This window comes from Schistocerca cancellata, chromosome 4, assembly GCF_023864275.1.
Source record: "Schistocerca cancellata isolate TAMUIC-IGC-003103 chromosome 4, iqSchCanc2.1, whole genome shotgun sequence".
Taxonomy (NCBI): Eukaryota; Metazoa; Arthropoda; class Insecta; order Orthoptera; family Acrididae; genus Schistocerca; species Schistocerca cancellata.
Window position 1 is genome coordinate 716,647,975 of NC_064629.1, and position 20,815 is coordinate 716,668,789.

The 20,815-nt window shown below is 39.9% G+C and overlaps 1 protein-coding gene across 1 annotated transcript in view; it reads left to right on the forward strand.

The window, feature by feature from the left end:
• Window positions 1–16,177, forward strand: part of LOC126184402 (serine-rich adhesin for platelets-like) — a 163,005-nt gene extending 146,828 nt beyond the window's left edge. The window contains exons 4-5 of the mRNA XM_049926786.1: window positions 13,140–15,601; window positions 15,683–16,177. Coding sequence (XP_049782743.1) covers window positions 13,166–15,601; window positions 15,683–16,177 — 2,931 coding nt within the window. The 5' untranslated portion in view covers window positions 13,140–13,165. The remainder of the gene's footprint in view (window positions 1–13,139; window positions 15,602–15,682) is intronic.
• The last annotated feature ends 4,638 nt before the right edge of the window (window positions 16,178–20,815 follow it).

Genomic DNA, 20,815 nt, shown 5'->3' on the forward strand with positions numbered 1-20,815 from the left:
AGTGATACCTCTATACAAAAATGGTGACAGAAATAAAATAGAAAATTACCGACCTGTATCTCTCCTCCCAGCCTTCTCCAAAATACTCAAGGAAATAATGAAAATCAGGGTTACAAAATATCAAGAAAAACATAAACTAATAAATAACAGTCAACATGGTTTTCGAGCAGGGCACAGTACAGAAACAGCCATATTGGACTACACAACAGAAATAGTAAGAAATTTGGAGTCAAATAAACAGGTTGTTGGAATTAATCTAGATTTATCCAAAGCCTTCGATACTGTGAACCATGCAATATTACTAGGGAAACTTGAAGCAGTAGGCATCAGGGGTACTGTTAAAAAATAGTTTGAATCTTACCTGCAAAACAGGTCACAAATTGTTGAGCTGAGGTCATCCAACAATCTTCACAATTTTAAACTCATATCTGAACCAAAACAAATTGAAATAGGTGTTCCACAGGGCAGCATTCTGGGCCCATTGTTGTTTCTAATTTATATCAATGATACACAGGCTCCAGACAGCTCAGCCAAAATTCTACAATTTGCAAATGACACGAGTATCATAATTAGTGATATAAAAGAATCATTGTGTACTACAGCAGAAAAAAATGCTCTCATTCATACAGTCATGGTTTTATTCAAATAAGCTGACATTAAATACAAAGAAAACAAACTTTATACAGTATGGAAGCAAGTGTCAAGGGTAAAATATGTGCCTTATGCTGGATAGCAAACAAATACAAAAAGTGTGCACCACAAAGTTTCTGGGAATGTGAATTGACCAAGATTTAAACTGCAATGAACACAGTGTATATCTTACTCAGAAATGTAGCTCAGCACGTTTTGCCTTAAGAATAATATCCAAGGTATGTAGCAAGGAATGTATTAGAGTGGTGTACTTTAGTTATTTCCAATCAGTTGCAAGCTATGGCATAAGTTTTTGGGGAAAAACCAGGTCAAGACTAAATGACATTTTTATTATGCAAACAAGAGCTATTTGTATCATGACACATAGCCCACCACAAACCCACTGTAGACCCTTATTCAGACAACTAAAGATACTGACAATACCATCGATATATATTTTTAAATGCCTGGAAATGATCAGTAAAAATAACTGCGATCTCCAAACCAACTCAAGCTACCATGATCACAATACAAGGCATTGTAAAGACTTCCACATTCCCTATGTAGCAAGAACTAAAAGTCAGAAACATGTTAGCCACTTAGGAATAAAGCTTTTAAATGCACTTCCATCTCAAATTAAAGAATTGAAAGGCAAAAATAATTTCAAGTGTGAAGTAAAAAACTACTTGATGGAAAAATGCTACTGCAGTGTAAATGAATACCTGTCTCAGACTGTGGATTGTAACCTGTACTTATTTTTTTAAAAAATTTAAACTAATTTAATTATGTTTTCAGCTTTGTAATTATGGTACTTATGAAAAATCTGTTAAATATCCGTAATACGTTTTGTGTATGAGGCGTAGTTCATGATCTATAATTGTTTATCATGAGCACGTACTTTTGTTTTTGTGTAATAAGTTCTTCTACACTACTTATGTACTACGTGTATGTAATTTGTTTTGCTGTTTGTATATGTTTGCCCATTTATTATGTGTATGTGTTGTTATGTGTAACATGTAATCGAATGACAAATCCTATATCACATGTGTGATCTATTGGATGCCAAATAAATAAATAAATAAAATAGGGTCGACTGCACTGAGTGGAGCCACATACTGCACATCCACAGTATATCTTGCAGGGTGGGTGTGAATCTCTCTGATAGAAAATGATATGTTCAAATCTTGGACAATAATCTGCCGTAATGCATTGCTTGACTTATGTTGAAATACCTGAAGTTCCACAACAGCTAGGTGACCTACTTCTTTTACAGGAGCTAGTTCAAGCCTATGAGCTTCATCAGATGCTGGAAAACCTGGGGCTGAGGTGATGCATTTGATACTGCTCATGCTCTGAAAAGTATTCCAGCCATTGATAGCAGAGAGAGCGAAATCAACATTGTCAATACATGTTGCCAGCATTTTACAGTTGGGACAAGCTCTTTGATGTGGCACACAGTTGACAGCTCCAGCTGTGGAGCATTTTTACATTTTACAAAATAGCATATTATTAGGGCCCAGATTTTAATTACCTAGAAAACAGTGAAATATGCAAGCATTTATGACCTAAAACTTACATAAATATGACCTTAAAAAATAAAATATGACATAATAGAAGTTTATTTAAAGCATTCTTGTTTGTTTACTTAATTTTTTATTCACCATAAAGTAATCCAAAATTCACTTCTCAAAATATTGTAAGTATAGTTCTTTCTTTCTGTAGGGTTTATCTGTCTCTAAATTAAGCTCACAACTTGGAGATACGCAGCAGCTTATTCTCGCAACGAGAAGAGATAGAGATACGCTGTTTTGACACGACAAGGACCTGATTACCATGAGGACATATGTTAAAAAAACCGAAAATCGCATTTTTGGAGATACATTCCTCTGACTCTCACATGACGAAATGATTGTGTAGGCCTGATCGACCATGCATAGGTGGACCTCGAGAGGGTTGGCGACATGCGGTAGCAGGTGAAGCTGTGGTTCTGACAGTAGTTTGACCATCCACAGAGTCCACAGGACAGTGTTGGGTAGTGCTGCAACAGTACAGTGTTGGGTAGTGCTTGGTCCTCAATCAATGTATGAAAGCACCGCCAGAGCAGCGAAGATGTGTGGTCGTCAAGGTGCTCGTCATAGGTGTTGTGGTAGATGGCCTCAGCCAGAGGGTGAGAAAGGTGTTCGATAAGCAAAGTTTTCGCCATCACATACTTGGGCGAACTGGGCGGCAAGAGTAGCAGATCACTGATTAAGTCAGGATGGTGGTGGAGGTGGCTCACCAGGCAGATTAAACGTGCGTCATTGTCAAAGATCCCGTGGATTGCAAAAGAATGACCGTAAGGCTTGGTTCACCCTGGTGGGCCACCAGGGTGAACCAGGCCTTAGGGTCATTCTTTTGCAATGCAGGCAGCTTAGGAAATCTGCTGGGTAACACATGTTGATGTAGCACAGGCAGGCGAAGATCCATGTTGGTGGTTGAGGGAGTCCCGACACTAGGAGTGCAGTAATGGTGGGCGATGCATCGCCCGAGGTCTGTGTGGAAACTGGTACGGAAGAGATGGCTAGTGCCATTATGAGAGTGGCTGGAAAGCGATCTCAATGTGACCACGAAGCAATAGTCGCAGCAACCGGCGCAGCCCCACACATGTGAGCATTTGGAGTACAGTTCTCGAACTGCGTCTGCACATCAAATCAACTGAAAGGCGACTGCTTAACTGGAGGGTGAAACACAACATCTGTCACATGATTATTGTTCACAATGTTGGTGAGTGGTGTACACTGTCTGAGCAGCAGGCCCTGCTGCGTAGTAGCATTTGACGGTGGCCATGTTGGGCAGGCAACGGTTAAGTGGCCGCTCGCATGACAGGGGCCAGTAAATTGTTCACTTTCAACCAACTGTGCATTAGGAACACTACTAAAAACGCAAGCACAATTACTAGGGTGTAATGCACTTGCACAAAATGACACAGGTAGATCCATTGTTCTCAAGACAGACTGGGCTGGCACACGGAGTCTGTTACTGATGAAAATAAGTGCAAAATAATTCCCGAATGCACAGTGTTGAAGTTGGGGTCACTACTGTGGGTTTTATGTGGCATTGAACCATAATAACACACTTTTAGAATCAAAATGACATTTATTTCATCACTTAATAGAGCGAATACAGAAAGATGGCTGTCAAACATCGTGCTAGATCACAAAGAGAAGAAGACAAAACCAAAGAGCATAGTCAAAGAACTGTCGCTTCATGTCAGATACGGCACACAAATTTCCACAGATTTGTCAGACTATTGACATGTACTGCCATGCTAATATGCTGCATTCCATGTTTCCTCTGCTAACAGTTGTCTGAAGATATCTATATTTTTTCACTTAGAATTGATTCTTCTTTGACTAATTCTGTTTGCATTGTGGTTTTGGGTATTGTATGGAGAACATTATACTGTCCATTATGGGCACAAAACCCTGCATTTATTGTTATAGCCTGGAAGTAATTATTTTCTGCATTTACATTTTTTTGTTTGAGTTTTCCTGGAAATTGAATTAATCATCGCACACCATTAGATTTTTCTTATTAGCTTTAAGGTTATATACTGCACTGTCTTAGTTTCTGCAAGAATATAAGTTAAGATCTCATTTGGGCTTCTGTACAGGCAAATTGTAACTGTTTTTAGTGAAGTTATTTCCATAGCTGAAATTTTGAAGTTTTGTTTTCTTTTCCCAGGATTTTAAGCAGCAGTGTCTTATGTTACTTCTGACAGAAATGCATAGCCCACCATGTACAGAGGATATTGTAGTGAATGATGAGGATAGTGTTAACTGCAAACACATCACTGCTCTCAGTGTTCATCTAAGCATATAAAAGAAGCTTAGTATTATTCTTAGATAATTCTCTGAGTGAGTTTCTGTTTTTTGTCATTTCAGTCAAAGATGCACTCAGTTCCTACCGCCATATATGATGTATTATACTTATTTATTTTTTCAGATTACTAGTGTTGTGGATGTCACCAATCATCACAACTCATTCTTATATTCATTTGTTTATTACTTGAAGACATTCTCTTGACTTTCTGCATAGAGGTGTGTATAGTGCAGCGGAAGTTAAATTATAATCTGCAGAATTTATTTGTTGGCTGTCAGCTTCTTCTTCAGCTAATACATTGTAATTATTATCTGTCACAACTGATACCATTGTATTGTCTGTGATATAATCTATTTGCTGTTTGGCACACACACTTCTGTTGTTATTGTTTGTACTTGTCTTTAATCTTTTCAATGCATCTTGTAGGCACTAGATATTGTTTAATCGTGTTGCGGTAACTAACTGTTCAGTACCTAAATCTTAGTTTGTAACATCTTGGATATAGGGATGCCCTGTTCATTATCACAAAAACATAACAATTTTTTGTACTGAGCCACTGGATACAGAAGGAATGACTCTGCAGTTGAGTTTCTGTGAAAACTCGGAAACTTTTCATCACTGTTGCACCACATATGTCACTATAAACACCCATGTCTCTGTTCTTAGAATGAGTGCCTACATGATGAATGCATTGGTGCAATGCCATGAACAGTCTAAATTTTTATCAGCATGGACACCTAAAAATTAGGTTACAGCTACCCTCTCCATTTTTTTGTTTTGTGTTTTGAGGTCCAGATCATGATATGATTTGGTTTTTCTGCAGTGAATATGATCATTTTTTTTTGAAAGATTTAAGATTAATTCATCCTTTTCCAACCAGTTTTCCACATATTCCGAAACTCTGGTTGTAGATGTTGGAATACCTATTTTTTACTAATTACAACTACATTTGTGTCATCAGCAAAGAGTTAGGAGTGCCATTGATCAAAATCTTGATATCATTTATGTAAATAAGAAATGATAGGTCTTACAGTGTGAATATCAGATCCATACACAATACTTTGGTGTGTAATGTTTGTTGATGTAATTTCTACTACCTGTCTCCTGTTTTGGAGATATGACTGAAACCTTTTATTGGCTATCCCTCGTATACCAATACCTTCTAATTTATCTAGCAAAATATCATGTTGGGCAGTATCAAACACCTTCAATAAGTCCAGATTTATTCGTAGTGTACTGTTGTTTCTGTCTAGTCTTGTAACAATATTTTCAATGAAATGAATAGTAGCTGACTCTGTGCTTATGTCTCTGCAAAAAACTGTGTTGATTTACAGACGAGAGGTTGAATTTTTCAAGGTAGTTTGTGGATTTGTTTCATGAGTGTCTCTCTTACTTAAGAAAATACAGGTAACAAGGCTATTTATCTATAGCTTCCCACTTCATACGTATTGCCCTTTTTATACGATAGTTTTGATTTTGAAATTTTTAATCTTTGTTAAAACACTACTTTGATATGACGTATTTATGATATGTGAAATTGGTTCTGATACGACACTAACACACTTTATTAGGACTGAATTTGATACATCATTGCTCTATGAAGATGTTTTATTCGTCATTTTCTTCTTTATTCTAGGAACTTTTAATTTATTTATGGGTCTTAGCAAAACGCAGCGTCACCATGAAACTGAGGTTTTACTATCCCGAAAGTAATTTATCACCCAAGTTAGAGTATTTATGAAGTAAGCATTTATGTAATTTTAGTTGAATCAACTGTGAGTTCGTGGTGAAACATTGTAAATTAACTAAACAAACACTGTTTTTGGCCTTGTTTCACAATTTTATCATCAATGTTACTGCACAACCTAGATTTCGGTTTATAAGTCCATTTTGAAGTATGTTACTGATTCCAAAAGATGATAATGCACAGATAAACATGTTCACAAGACAAAGATAATCATCTCAACTTCTTAAGGTATCGATACATAGCTTAATGTACAATTATGTCAATGATCATTTTTAACAAATTACATACATTATTACACAATTCAGCAATTACACTACAATGACAGGACTAAAGTTATGCATCAGCCAAGCACTTTTTAACTATGATGGACTGTGGCCCAAAGTTTTGCTTCTATCCTGGGGTTGTGATCTCATCTAAAAGAGGTGAATAATTCAATTGGGTTTGCTTGTTTAACAATAGGTGTGCGGATATACACATCTGTCTTTTAATTTCTAAAATTTCTAGTTGGTTGACTTTGGCCCCCTATTCCTCTGTGTGTAAGACTTGTACATCTATTGTGTATTTGTGGTTACTGTTCCAGTAATGTTCTGCAAGGACTGAATCAGGCTTCCTCAATCTCCAGCTTATGTGGTATTCTTTAAGCCTGGTATAGGTTGATCTCCTTTCTGTCCAATGTAGCAAGACTGACACTTGTGGCATGTGATTTTATAAACCCTCTTTTTTTTTTTTTAATGGCTGGTTGTTTGTCTTTAGCATTGAACAAGAAACTACCTATTGTCTGAGGGACATATAAAAACACAGAGAAACCCTTTGCCTTCAAGATGTTACTTATCCTTTTTGATGTTTTCCCTGTAAAAGGTAATCTGCACCATTGCTTTTCCAGTTTTGCTGTGTTTTTCATTGGGGACAGTAGGGACCTGGCTTGCTTCTTCACCTTTTTACTTAAAATTTTATGAGTGATATTGCGGTTATATTCATTATTTGTGGCCATTGTTTTTGTTGTGTTAAGTTCCAGGTCACAGTCTTCTTGGGACATAGGGATAGAATGGAGACAGTGGATCATGCGGCAGAATGCTGCAAGTTTGTAGTTTGTAGGTTGTAGGATGTTGAGAGGAAGCCGGGATGAAAGTGTCAGTGAAGGAATCTCTTCGGTAAATTTTAAATTAATGGTTACTGTTACAGTATATTGATAATTTTTACTTTTTGGACCATCTGATTACAGCCGAATGAAACAAAATTTTCGTGCCATACACATTTCGCCTTTATTCTTTGCAAGGCATCTTCAGTGGCCTGTAATATGTACGTATGTTTACTATTTAGTTTACATTTTGGGCAATGTACCCATAGGTTATAAACAGTTCTGGTGGTTGATTTTTACTACGATATAGTAATATTTTAAATTTTACTTACAGGTTGTGTTTCTGTTCCATTTTTGGTGCCATTCCTCTTCTTACAATTGCCACTTTGGGTTTTTTCCACATTTCAAAGCACTAGGAACTGAACACTTGTTTTGATGCTTTATTTTGGTTCGTGTTGTTGACTGTCAGATGCTACTGCCAGATATTGAATACGATTTTGTGTGTGTGTGTGTGTGTGTGTGTGTGTGTGTGTGTGTGTGTAAGATATTTCAACATCTACATACATACTCTGCAATCCACTATACGGTGCATGGCGGAGGGTACCTCGTACCACAACTAGCATCTTCTCTCCCTGTTCCACTCCCAAGCAGAACAAGGGAAAAATGACTGCCTATATGCCTCTGTACAAGCCCTAATCTCTCTTATCTTTGAGGTCTTTCCGCAAAATGTAAGTTGGCGGCAGTAAAATTTTACTGCAGTCAGCCTCAAATGTTGGTTCTCTACATTTCCTAAGTAGCCATTCACGAAAAGAATGCCTCCTTTCCTTTAGAGACTCCCACCCGAGTTCCTGAAGCGTTTCTGTAACACTTGCGTGATGATCAAACCTATCAGTAACAAATCTAGCAGCCCGCCTCTGAATTGCTTCTATGTCCTCCCTCAATCCGACCTGATAGGGATCCCAAACGCTCGAGCAGTGCTCAAGAATAGGTCGTATTAGTGTTTTATAAGCGGTCTCCTTTACAGATGAACCACATCTTCCCAAAATTCTACCAATGAACCAAAGACAACTATCCATCTTCCCCACAACTGCCATTACATGCTTGTCCCACTTCATATTGCTCTGCAATGTTACGCCCAAATATTTAATTGATTTGACTGTGTCAAGCGCTACTCTACTAATGGAGTATTCAAACATTACAGGATTCTTTTTCTTATTCATCTGCATTAATTTACATTTATCTATATTAAGAGTTAGCTGCCATTCTTTACACCAATCACAAATCTTGTCCAAGTCATCTTGTATCCTCCTACAGTCACTCAACAATGACACCTTCCCATACACCATAGCGAACAGCCACACATTTCTATCTACCCTATCCAAAAGATCATTTATCAGATAGAAAACAACAGTGGACCTACCACACTTCCCTGGGGCACTCCAGATGACACCCTCGCCTCCGATGAACACTCACCATCGAGGACAACGTACTGGGTTCTATTACTTAAGAAGTCTCTGAGCCACTCACATACTTGGGAACTAATCCCATATGCTCATACCTTAGTTAGGAGTCTGCAGTGGGGCACGGAGTCAAACTCTTTCTGGAATTCAAGGAATATGGCATCTGTCTGATACCATTCATTCATGGTTTGCAAGATGACATGTGAAAAAAGGGCGAGTTGCGTTTCTCAGGAGTGATGCTTTCTAAAGCCATGCTGATGCATGGACAGCAACTTCTGTCTCAAGGAAATTCATTATATTTGAACTGAGAATATGTTCGAGAATCCTGCAACAAACTGATGTTAAGAATATTGGTCTGTAATTTTGAGGATCCGTCCGTCTATCCTTCTTATATACAGGCGTCACCTGCGCTTTTTTCCAGTCTCTCGGGACTTTACGTTGGGCAAGAGATTCGCGATAAATACAATCTAAGTAAGGAGCCAATGCAGTAGAGTTCTCTCTGTAAAACCGAATTGGAATCCCAGCAGGACCTGGAGATTTATTTATTTTCAAGCCATTCAGCTGCTTCACAATCCCAGGGATGTCTATCACTATGTCTTCCATATGGGAATCTGTAAGAGACTCAAATGGCAGTATGTTTTTACGATCCTCCTACGTGAAAGATTTCTCAAATGCTAAATTTAAAATTTCAGCTTTCGTTTTGCTGTCTTCCGTTGCCAGGCCAGACTGATCAGTGGGTGACTGGATGGAAGCCTTCGACCCGCTTACCGATTTTATGTAAGACCAGAATTTCCTTGGGTTTTCTGCAAGAGCTTTTGCTAAGGTATGACGGTGGTAGTGGTTGAATGCTTCGTGCATCGCTCTTTTTACAGCAGCATGGATCTCTACTAACTTTTGCCTGTCCTCATTCTCCCGATCTTTCTTGTACCGCGAGTGCAACTGCTTTTCCTTCCTGAGCATTCTCTGAATTGCGCTGTTAAACCACGGTGGGTCTTTTCTGTCCGTAACCCACTTTTTCAGCACATACTTGTCCAGTGTGTGATTTACAATGTGTTTAAAATTTGCCCATAATTCTTCCACGTCCATCATACCGGAAGTAAATGAAGTATATTTATTTTTTTGTGGCTGCTTGTGTGAGAGGGACAATTTTTATCTAATCATTTCTTTTAGTAATTGTAGTAGGGAGGGTGTGGTGATGTGTGTTTGCTCATTTATCACATGTTTGTTTTCAGTGATGGCTTTCTGAATGTGGAAGTTTTCTTGCGTTTGTATAAGATATTTATCATGGTTGCGTATTTGCATTATTTTGATTTCTTGTTCCATGTTTGTAGGATGGTGGTTATGGTGTTTTGAATGTTCTGCAAATGTGGAATGGTTTGTTTCGTACTTCCAACACCTGATATGTTCTTGTACCATGTTTTAAAATTCCCACATGTCATGCCTATGTATATCGCATCACAACTTTGACATTCAAGTTTATACATTCTGATCACTGGAATTTATCCCTCTTGATAGTTGGTTGGCTCAGATGCGATTGGAGGGTTTGCCCAGTCTTATATGCTATTTGGAAGCCCTGTCTCCTTAGGATGTTTGCAACATGTCCACATTGGTGTCAGTGCCACATGACTTGAATTTAGTCACTGATTAAATAATAGTTGTCCATTAATACTGTTCATTGGTAAGCCACATTTATATGGTACGAAATCAACATCATGCGTAATAATCATGACTGGTCACAGGAAAATCCACACACTACAGTGGAACCAACATCCAACTTTGTTTTTTGGTCTGTGTTTGATGTGGCATGATCCGTAACATGCTGATAAGTCCAGTCATTTTAGGAAAGCGAGTTATTGGGCAGACCTACTTGCAATTTATGGTACGTTCATTCCTTTGTTCCTTTGGCCACATTGATTGCAGGGTACTTCCAACAAGATGGAACCCCTCCACATTTTACTTGGCATCTTAGGGAACATCTCAACCACATTTATCCTTATCACTGAACTGGTAGAGGTAGTACAATTAACTGGCCACTAAGGTCACCAAACCTTACAACATTAGATTTTTGTTTGTGAGGTTGGATGAAGTCTGTAGAACATAAACAAATGATGAAAATGCAAGATGAACAGCTTGGTCACATCATGGCCATTGCCGCTCTCATTACAGAACATGCACAGGCACTCGGACAAGCAACGAAGTATGTTCTCCCAAGAATGCAGAAATGATGGGCTATTTGAACACTTACTGTGAATTGTACAACAGCTGTAAACAGATGTGTGTGGTAATGCTTAGAGGTGTATGTTATTTTTTCATTTGGTGGTTTTAAAACACATGTTTGATACACTCCTGGAAATTGAAATAAGAACACCGTGAATTCATTGTCCCAGGAAGGGGAAACTTTATTGACACATTCCTGGGGTCAGATACATCACATGATCACACTGACAGAACCACAGGAACATAGACACAGGCAACAGAGCATGCACAATGTCGGCACTAGTACAGTGTATATCCACCTTTCGCAGCAATGCAGGCTGCTATTCTCTCATGGAGACGATCGTAGAGATGCTGGATGTAGTCCTGTGGAATGGCTTGCCATGCCATTTCCACCTGGCGCCTCAGTTGGACCAGCGTTCGTGCTGGACGTGCAGACCGCGTGAGACGACGCTTCATCCAGTCCCAAACATGCTCAATGGGGGACAGATCCGGAGATCTTGCTGGCCAGGGTAGTTGACTTACACCTTCTAGAGCACGTTGGGTGGCACGGGATACATGCGGACGTGCATTGTCCTGTTGGAACAGCAAGTTCCCTTGCCGGTCTAGGAATGGTAGAACGATGGGTTCGATGACAGTTTGGATGTACCGTGCACTATTCAGTGTCCCCTCGACGATCACCAGTGGTGTACGGTCAGTGTAGGAGATCGCTCCCCATGCCATGATACCGGGTGTTGGCCCTGTGTGCCTCGGTCGTATGCAGTCCTGATTGTGGCGCTCACCTGCACAGCGCCAAACACGCATACGACCATCATTAGCACCAAGGCAGAAGCGACTCTCATCGCTGAAGACGACACGTCTCCATTCGTCCCTCCATTCACGCCTGTCGCGACACCACTGGAGGCGGGCTGCACGATGTTAGGGCGTGAGCGGAAGACGACCTAATGGTGTGCGGGACCGTAGCCCAGCTTCATGGAGACGGTTGCGAATGGTCCTCGCCAATACCCCAGGAGCAACAGTGTCCCTAATTTGCTGGGAAGTGGTGGTGCGGTCCCCTACGGCACTGCGTAGGATCCTACGGTCTTGGCGTGCATCCGTGCGTTGCTGCGGTCCGGTCCCAGGTCGACGGGCACGTGCACCTTCCGCCGACCACTGGCGACAACATCGATGTACTGTGGAGACCTCACACCCCACGTGTTGAGCAATTCGGCGGTACGTCCACTTGGCCTCCCGCATGCTCACTATACGCCCTCGCTCAAAGTCCGTCAACTGCACATACGGTTCACGTCCACGCTGTCGCGGCATGCTACCAGTGTTAAAGACTGCGATGGAGCTCCGTATGCCACGGCAAACTGGCTGACACTGACGGCGGCGGTGCACAAATGCTGCGCAGCTAGCGCCATTCGACGGCCAACACCGTGGTTCCTGGTGTGTCCGCTGTGCCGTGCGTGTGATCATTGCTTGTACAGCCCTCTCGCAGTGTCTGGAGCAAGTATGGTGGGTCTGACACACCGGTGTCAATGTGTTCTTTTTTCCATTTCCAGGAGTGTATTTACTAACTGTTGTGCATGTGTACGTGTGTAAAATTGATTATGTATTGAATAATATTCAAATTAAATAAGAATGTAAATTAAATGTGTGCTGTCTTGGAATCCATTCGGACTAGGGCATATGTACACACCCAATTTTTTGCTTCAACTGATTTTTTATTTCATTTCCCTTAATACTGACCATTCCTCTTGAGACACCCTGTATAAGTACATGTGTGAAGTATCAGACCTTAATGCTTCTTCCTGATCAGAGGAGAGGAGTATTGAAAGTGCACTGAAAAGTGAAAAGGCAATGGGGAGGGAGGGAGTTTTCTGGCATCACTATTTATTACTTGCAGGTTGCATTTGTGCTGTGCTAGACATAATAGAGAATTAATTTGTAAATTAAGCAACAAAATATGTGTTTGACAATTACATGGTTCTGTTAAACTTGATTTGTTTTGATGAATGTGACATCTTTTTGATTTTAAAAATTCCTCTCACTTCGTGCATGTTCCAGGAGTTTTGTTTACAGACATCTGTTGTAGTTGGTTTAAGATTTGTTTGTTTATAGTGCTCCTGGCTCACACAGTAATCTGGTATTTAATTTGTCTTTACAGTGTCTGCCGGAGAGTGAATAGCCAGCATGAAAACCAGATCTAGTAGCAGAGGCAGAGGGGAAAGCTGTTCACTCAAGAGTACGAATGAATCAAGAGGATGTGCATCAGACATCAGTCAAAGTGCACAGCATGATAATACAAATTCTAACAGAAGTTTTTTAGAATTGACCAAAAACAGCAGGAAAAGAAGGCATTCTGATGTTACATGTAGCAGTAAGAAGGCAGCGACTAACTACCAGGAAGAATCCGAACATGACCAGCTTGCAAGTGTTCTAAATAAAACAGTGTCAGTGGTGCTAGAGCCATTTGATGTGGAGAAGTGTATACAGGCTAAAGTTGCAAATCGCAATAAAAAGAAATGCATCAGTAATTACTCTGTCAGAGATGTCAAAATAACTACTAAGAGTTCAAATGGTTGCAGCACAGAAAATCAAGAGAGCTCGACAACAGGAAGCATGGACTCTCGAAGCAGTGAAAGATGTTTGCAGAAATCTACTCATCATGACGGCAAAGAACTACATAATAGTGATCAGAAGAATGTAGCATCGCTCAGCTTGAGTCATGATGATGACCAGGGGTTGTTGGAGAGTTCGACCCATCAGAGCAGAAGACAGTTGTGGGATGCTTCCCACAAAATGAGTTCAGAATTTCGCCGAGAACGCCGTAAAATATATAAGAAGCCAGTTTGTATATGTTGTGTAGGAAAAGATAACAACAGTGGAAATGAAATAAGAGTTGCAAGTGATGGCTTGAAGGCAAAACATAACAAACATATGGAGAAGAGCATCAGAAATAGTGATGTAAAAAGAGCAGCCAGTAGTACCCAAAAAAGAAGAACTGTTGTGGGTGCTTCTCACAGCAAAGTAAAAGATGCTGATTATCAGTATGGAGGCAGACCACTAACTACAGAGCACAGCAGTACAAGCTCTGAAACTATCACAACTCTCAAGATGATGAGTGAAGTATTTAAAGATGGCCAGTCATCCAGAAACAGAGAGATTAACAGCCACAGTAGTAGGAGGTCAGTCACACCAACATCATGTTCTGTAGCCACAGCACCTTTGCAGATGACACACAGTGCAGCTTCACAACCTGCACATGCACTTACACATTTAGAAATGCACCCATACTTGCGTCGACGGTCAGCATCAGCACCTCCTCAGTTACAGTTGGGTGACACTTTTCGAAAAACTGTTGATGTGTTTGCGCGTTTACTTCAGGATGTGGCAGCACATCTGCAGAAATGTGCTAATAGAGTTGGTGATACATTAAGTGACCGTAATTTTGAGCATATGGTAGCTGGCGTTTCTCACTTGGTGTCCAGCTGCACATGCCATTCACCTATTGGGTGTTTACTATATAGCATTAATATTATGAATGCATTAAAAAGTAGACTGTCTGCAGAATTAAATGTGGTTTCACTATCCAATGGTGATGCAGTACAGCCAGCAGCAGCAGGCACGCAATCAGATGGGAATTTAATGGGAAGTTTCCATCTAGAAGCAAGCATCAAAGGGAGGAACAATACAGAAGCCAGTATGGAAGGAGGTAGTGTATCTGAGTCTGCACCTCAGTGTGATGCCACAACATTAACAACGAAGTCCAGAAACATAGTGTCAACTGCTGAGACCTGCATAAGCACATCATACAGCACTTCTCTCACTGAAGAGACAAATGACACACCATCACCAATAAGTAGCACTGATAATGCTTATATTGAAGCAAGTATCAGAGAAACAGCCCAACTGGAAGCAAACACAAAAGAGAGTACCAGCACAATAACATGTATAACAGAAGACAGTGTCTCAAAGTCAGCATCAGAATATGGTGCAACGTCGTCATCAGTTGAGCCCATAATCATGGTGTCAGCTGCTGGGACATTTACTAGTACTAGTTCTTCACCCACTGGAGGCCCAAAAGAAATCCTGGACCTACATGAAGTGGATACTGTAGTTTCTGATCAGAATAATGTAAATGGCAGAGTGGATGATAGAACAGGGTGTGCCAGCTCCAAGAGTAATTTAATGTGTGGGAGTGCAGAACGAGAACAAGATGGTGAACGGAATACTTTTGACTCCGTATCTCTCTGTATGGAAGAGATTGAAATAAAGGAAGAAGTTGAAACCTCAGAAAGTGACAGTGAATTAGAGTTGTCTGACAAACAGTACTCACAAAATGAGGCAGAATCTGATGCAGGTAGTTGTGGTCCTGAAGGGGATGAGACAGACAGAGATGAAAATATGGTTGAGGTTGAGTGTAACATTGTCGAGACCTCAGATCTAAGTAATCACACCGGAAATGAATCACATATGAAAGATCTGAGAATGGAGGCACAGCATGAATATGACAATAACAGCACAGAAAATGATGTTGCTGAGGATGCTACTAGTAATGGAGCGAATACTGCTCCTGCTGTCAACAGGGGAGATGATACTGATGCAGTCAACAATACTGGACACAGTGTAAGTGGGGATGATGATGGTGATGTGGATTATGGTGGCAACAGAAATGAAGATGATGTTGAGGACACAATTGATGAACAGTATGGTGGCCACATTAATGAAGACAATGTTGGGGACGCTACTGCTGAACAAGTTGTTGCCCAAGGTAATGACGACAGTGTTGAGGACACCGACACTGAAGTCATTGGTGGCCACAGTACTGAAGGCAGTGTTCAGGACACCAGTGCTAGTAAGTGCGGTGATGGCCATGGTACTGAAGATGGTACTGGGGATGCCAATGCTGCCGGGGATGATGGCAACACAATAGAAGACAATGTTGGAGATGCCAGTGAACCTGAGTTAATTGATGGCTCTCAGTATAATGACCGTTGGGAATTTGTTGAACAGGCTTATGGTGGGGGTTATGCAGGACCTTACTATGAAGAACTGTATGACCCTGATGTTGTGGCTGTCCATGCTTTGGTAAGCACTCTGCGACATTTGAATGGTTTGCCAGATGGCCATTTATCTAAGCAGCTTGAAGTTAGAGTATTTGGCGGAGGCGTCTGGCGAGTTTATCAGATACCTAATCGTTAATGCTACTAGTAATGCAGTCAATATTGCTCCGGCTGTCAACAGTGGAAATGTTACTGATGCAGTCAGCAATACTGGATAGAATGTAAGTGAGGATGGTGATGATGGTGACATGGACTACAGTGACAACAGAAATGTAGATGGTGTTGGGGACAACACTGCCGGAGCTACTCAGGACCATAGTAATGAAAACAGTGTTGGGGATGCTGGTGCCACCGAGGAGGGTGACAACAGAAATGAAGACAACGTTGGAGATGCCAGAAAGAATACTGGTGCTAGGAATAACACACGTGGCTCTTTGGTGGGCAGCATTCTGGTGGTGGTTACACGCAATGTGACCATCGTCAATTTCAGGACCCAACGTCGTGATTGTCCATGGACTGTATGATGCAAAATACTTAGTGCAAATGGACAGTTCATTTTAGAAAATTGTGTCTAGCAAGTGTATCATATACCAGGATTTTAAATGTTCCAACTTTTTATTAATATTGAATGTTGTGTTAAAGACAGACTGAAAAAGAATTCTATGAAAATTTTAGAATTGTATATGTCTTAAAGAATACGTTAAATACATTTTCAATAAAGTCCCCGTCTGTGTTTCTAAGGCAGTCTGTGAATAACCTAATACATTCCTCTCTCTGACCCCCAACACATGTCGTGCTTGACTTCATATTGGAAGTCACATAATAATTATCTGGCTGTGCATAGTGGTATGTGAGGAGTAGTGGATCATGATCTGAAAAACATTCATCTGCTAGGCTAACAGAGTATCAGTCTCTTGAGAAATTAACTATAACATTGCCCAAACAGGCATTCCCATGTTTTGGGCCATTGTTAGTATAACAAATTTAATTATCTGAATAAGTATCCACAGGATAAATAAAACATACAAATAAAAAACTGGTTCATGTGTTTGAAGGTGTGTGTGTAGTTTCTCTTACCTTAGGTTAGAATTAAACTGAAGTCCAAAAACAAATATTGATTGCCAACAAGAGTTAAGATGGCAGCCGGAGAAGATACACATTGGTGAGTTCTGTTTTAGTAACAAAAATCACATGTTTAAGTGTTCTCTGTGCGAGAAATAAAACACAGTGTGTGATAATTTGTGTGTGCTGTGCCACATCTTAATTAAAAGCACTGGGAAAAAAGAACATGTAAACTCTCGTGTATGTACAAGTGTTAGTGATCAGCCCGGTAAACACATACCTTTGCAACCAAATTTGGACGATATTCTGTGTGAATTAGCAACAAAAGAAAAAATCATTGACATTATGCGTGACGACGTAGCAAAGCTAAAACAGGACTTGATATATCTTCAGTCACTGAACAGTGTTAATACATCACCAAATAAAAGTTGTGCTGAGTTTAATAGGCCTAAAAAGTTCACTCGGCGAAAACCAAACGAATCTGTCATCCAAGTGCCATTAAATAATTGTTTCAGTGTTCTTGAAGAGATTAGAAATAGTGAATATTCATTTGCTACTGTATTGTCATATAAAAGTGTGTCAGGGAAGAAATCCTTTAAGGTAAATATCCACTCGGATAGTGATGGTCGTGGATTAGCAAAAATCTTACGTGAAGATCATGATGTTAAAGTTTGCAGTTATGTGAAACCAGGAGCACCCTTGTATGAAATCGGAAAACAACATAAAAGACAGGTCTCCAACAAATATAAATGAATATGCAGTACTAGTGTGGGGAGCCAACGACTTTTATAAAAATGAATTCTCGAGTGCTGTCCAAAACTTGAAGAGGATACTTGATTCTAATAATAATAGTAAAGCAATTATAGTCATGGGAATTCCACATAGACATGACCTTACATTTGAATCATGTGTAAACAAAGAAATAACCAAGGCTAATGAACAGTTCGAAAATATATGTAAACTGTATCTAAATACTCAGTTTCTGCCTGTCGACTTCCTACTTAGAGACAACTTCACGAGACATGGGTTGCACCTTAACAGAAAGGGCAAGAAACTTCTCTGCAGAAAAATTGTGGAAATGCTGCCTGTAAGTACAAAAAAAAAAAAAAAAAAAAAAAAAAAAAAAAAAAAAAAAAAAAAAAAAAAAAAACACTCGCCTAGAACAGTTCAACCTTCAGTACCTCAGCAAACACCACCATATGCAGCAGCTCAACTTTCCAAAATTACTGCAGCAACTCAACTCCGAAGAGTGGACCCACTATTTATAGCATTAGCAAATTCACCATCATCAGCGAATTCAAGAGAGCCAACACCTGTGGCAGCACTACCAGGATTAATTGCTGACACAGCAGAGACTTCACCAAGGGCAGCAAAACCTGAATCATCTGAAGGAAAATCACCCTCATCAGAAGTGGTTGCAACAGTAGTACTAGCATCAACAAATAATGTTGCTCCAATGGTCATTCAAGAAATCACGTCAGAATCTGGAATAGACCTACCAACAATTTCAGAAGAAGAGGGGATATCATCACTCCCACAAAAGATGAAGCATCATCAGCACCCAGAGTATCATTTGCTGCTGTTGCAGAACCATCAGAGCAGCTAACAGACAAGTAATCTTCAGCAACCCAAGGAGAAGTGCCAACTGCAAGGAGGAGGAGCAAGAGGTCCAAAAAGCTGCCGTTCGTAGTGAGAATTTTTTATGGTATCATCACAAGGAAAGGAAAATTGTGTCATAACTACACCTCCAAGTAAGCCAAATGTTAATACTTTGAGAGACTAACCCAATCAACCACCCCAAATCTACAGCCAGTGCTAATAAAGTTGCTGTTTACCATCACAACATTCAAGGCTTATTAAGTAAACTAGATGAGCTATCCATTAACATTTTAGATAAGGACTTTATTAATAATGCTGATGTAATCTGTTTTAGTGAACACTTTATGAAACTTGGTTGTGACACACTGCAACTGAATAACTATAACCAAGCAGCTCTTTACTGTAGACATTCTTTAGATAAGGGTGGAGTGGTGATTTACGTTAAGAACAAAATAGCTTATAGATCTTTAGACTTGAGTGAATACTGTATTGATAAACATTGTGAGGTTTGTGGAGTTGTAATCTGTACTGATTTCTCTGAAATTACTGTCCTTTCATTTTATAGGACTCCTGCAGGCAAAATCTGTATTTTTCTACAACAGTTAGAATCTCTGTTAACTCATCTCTTTGCAAAAACTAAAGATATTATAATTGTAGGTGATTTTAATGTTGACTTTCTTACAGATAACATGGGAAGAAATGATTTATCACATTTAATGAACTCTTTTAACTTAACAGCACTGGTGGATTTTCCCACTAGAGTCACAGCTAATTCTAAAAGTCAAATTGACAACATCTTCTTAGACAGCAGTAGAATTCTAAACACAACTGTAAAATGTATATTGAATGGGCTCTCAGACCATGATGGTCAACTATTGTCAATTGATAATGTTAGCCCCCTTTGTAAGAACAACTCCTGCAGTAAAACTTTCAGAGTAATTAACACACCGTCTATCAATAGCTTCTGTAATTCCCTACAAGAAGTAGATTGGGACCAAATTGAGATCTTTGACAGTGTTAATGACAAGTACAATGCTTTTCTAAATGAATTTATCTGCCTATGCGAAACCTACTCTAATAAAAACTGGCTAACACTGGGCATTAAAACGTCTTGCAGAAGGAAAAGGAATCTGTATGCCTCACTCAAATGCAGTTATAGTGTAGAAAAGGAAAAACATTACAAACTATACTGCTCTATCCTTAAAAAAGTGCTAAGAAGACCAAAGAGTATTTCTATAAAATCAGAAATTGGTCTCTCTAACAACAAAATTAAGACCATATGGGGCATGATAAAAAGGAAAAAAGGTAAAATCCTTGCTGCTGAAAACACGATAGAAATTAAGAGAAATACCATTCATGACAATGTTGAAATAATCACTGAAATTTTTAACAACCAGTTCCTGGCGTCAGCAGTACAAACTGGAAAACATGTTCTGTTAATGAAGCCGTGTTATCCCTTCAAAAAGCTATTAATAAAAAAACCAAGCATATTAAAGTGTCTCCTGTCACAGTACATGAAACTGAGAATATACAGGGCTATTACAAATGATTGAAGCAATTTCATAAATTCACTGTAGCTCCATTCATTGACATATGGTCACGAGACACTACAGATACGTAGAAAAACTCATAAAGTTTTGTTCGGCTGAAGCCGCACTTCAGGTTTCTGCCGCCAGAGCGCTCGAGAGCGCAGTGAGACAAAATGGCGTCAGGAGCCGAGAAAGCGTATGTCGTGCTTGAAATGCACTCACATCAGTCAGTCATAACAGTGCAACGACACTTCAGGACGAAGTTCAACAAAGATCCACCAACTGCTAACTCCATTCGGCGATGGTATGCTCAGTTTAAAGCTTCTGGATGCCTCTGTAAGGGGAAATCAACAGGTCGGCCTGCAGTGAGCGAAGAAACAGTTGAACGCGTGCGGGCAAGTTTCACGCGTAGTCCGCGGAAGTCGACGAATAAAGCAAGCAGGGAGCTAAACGTACCACAGCCGACGGTTTGGAAAATCTTACAGAAAAGGCTAAAGCAGAAGCCTTACTGTTTACAATTGATACAAACTGATGGATCGGTTGTGGTGGAGATCATGATCAGCAATTCATGTCATGGCCTCCACGCT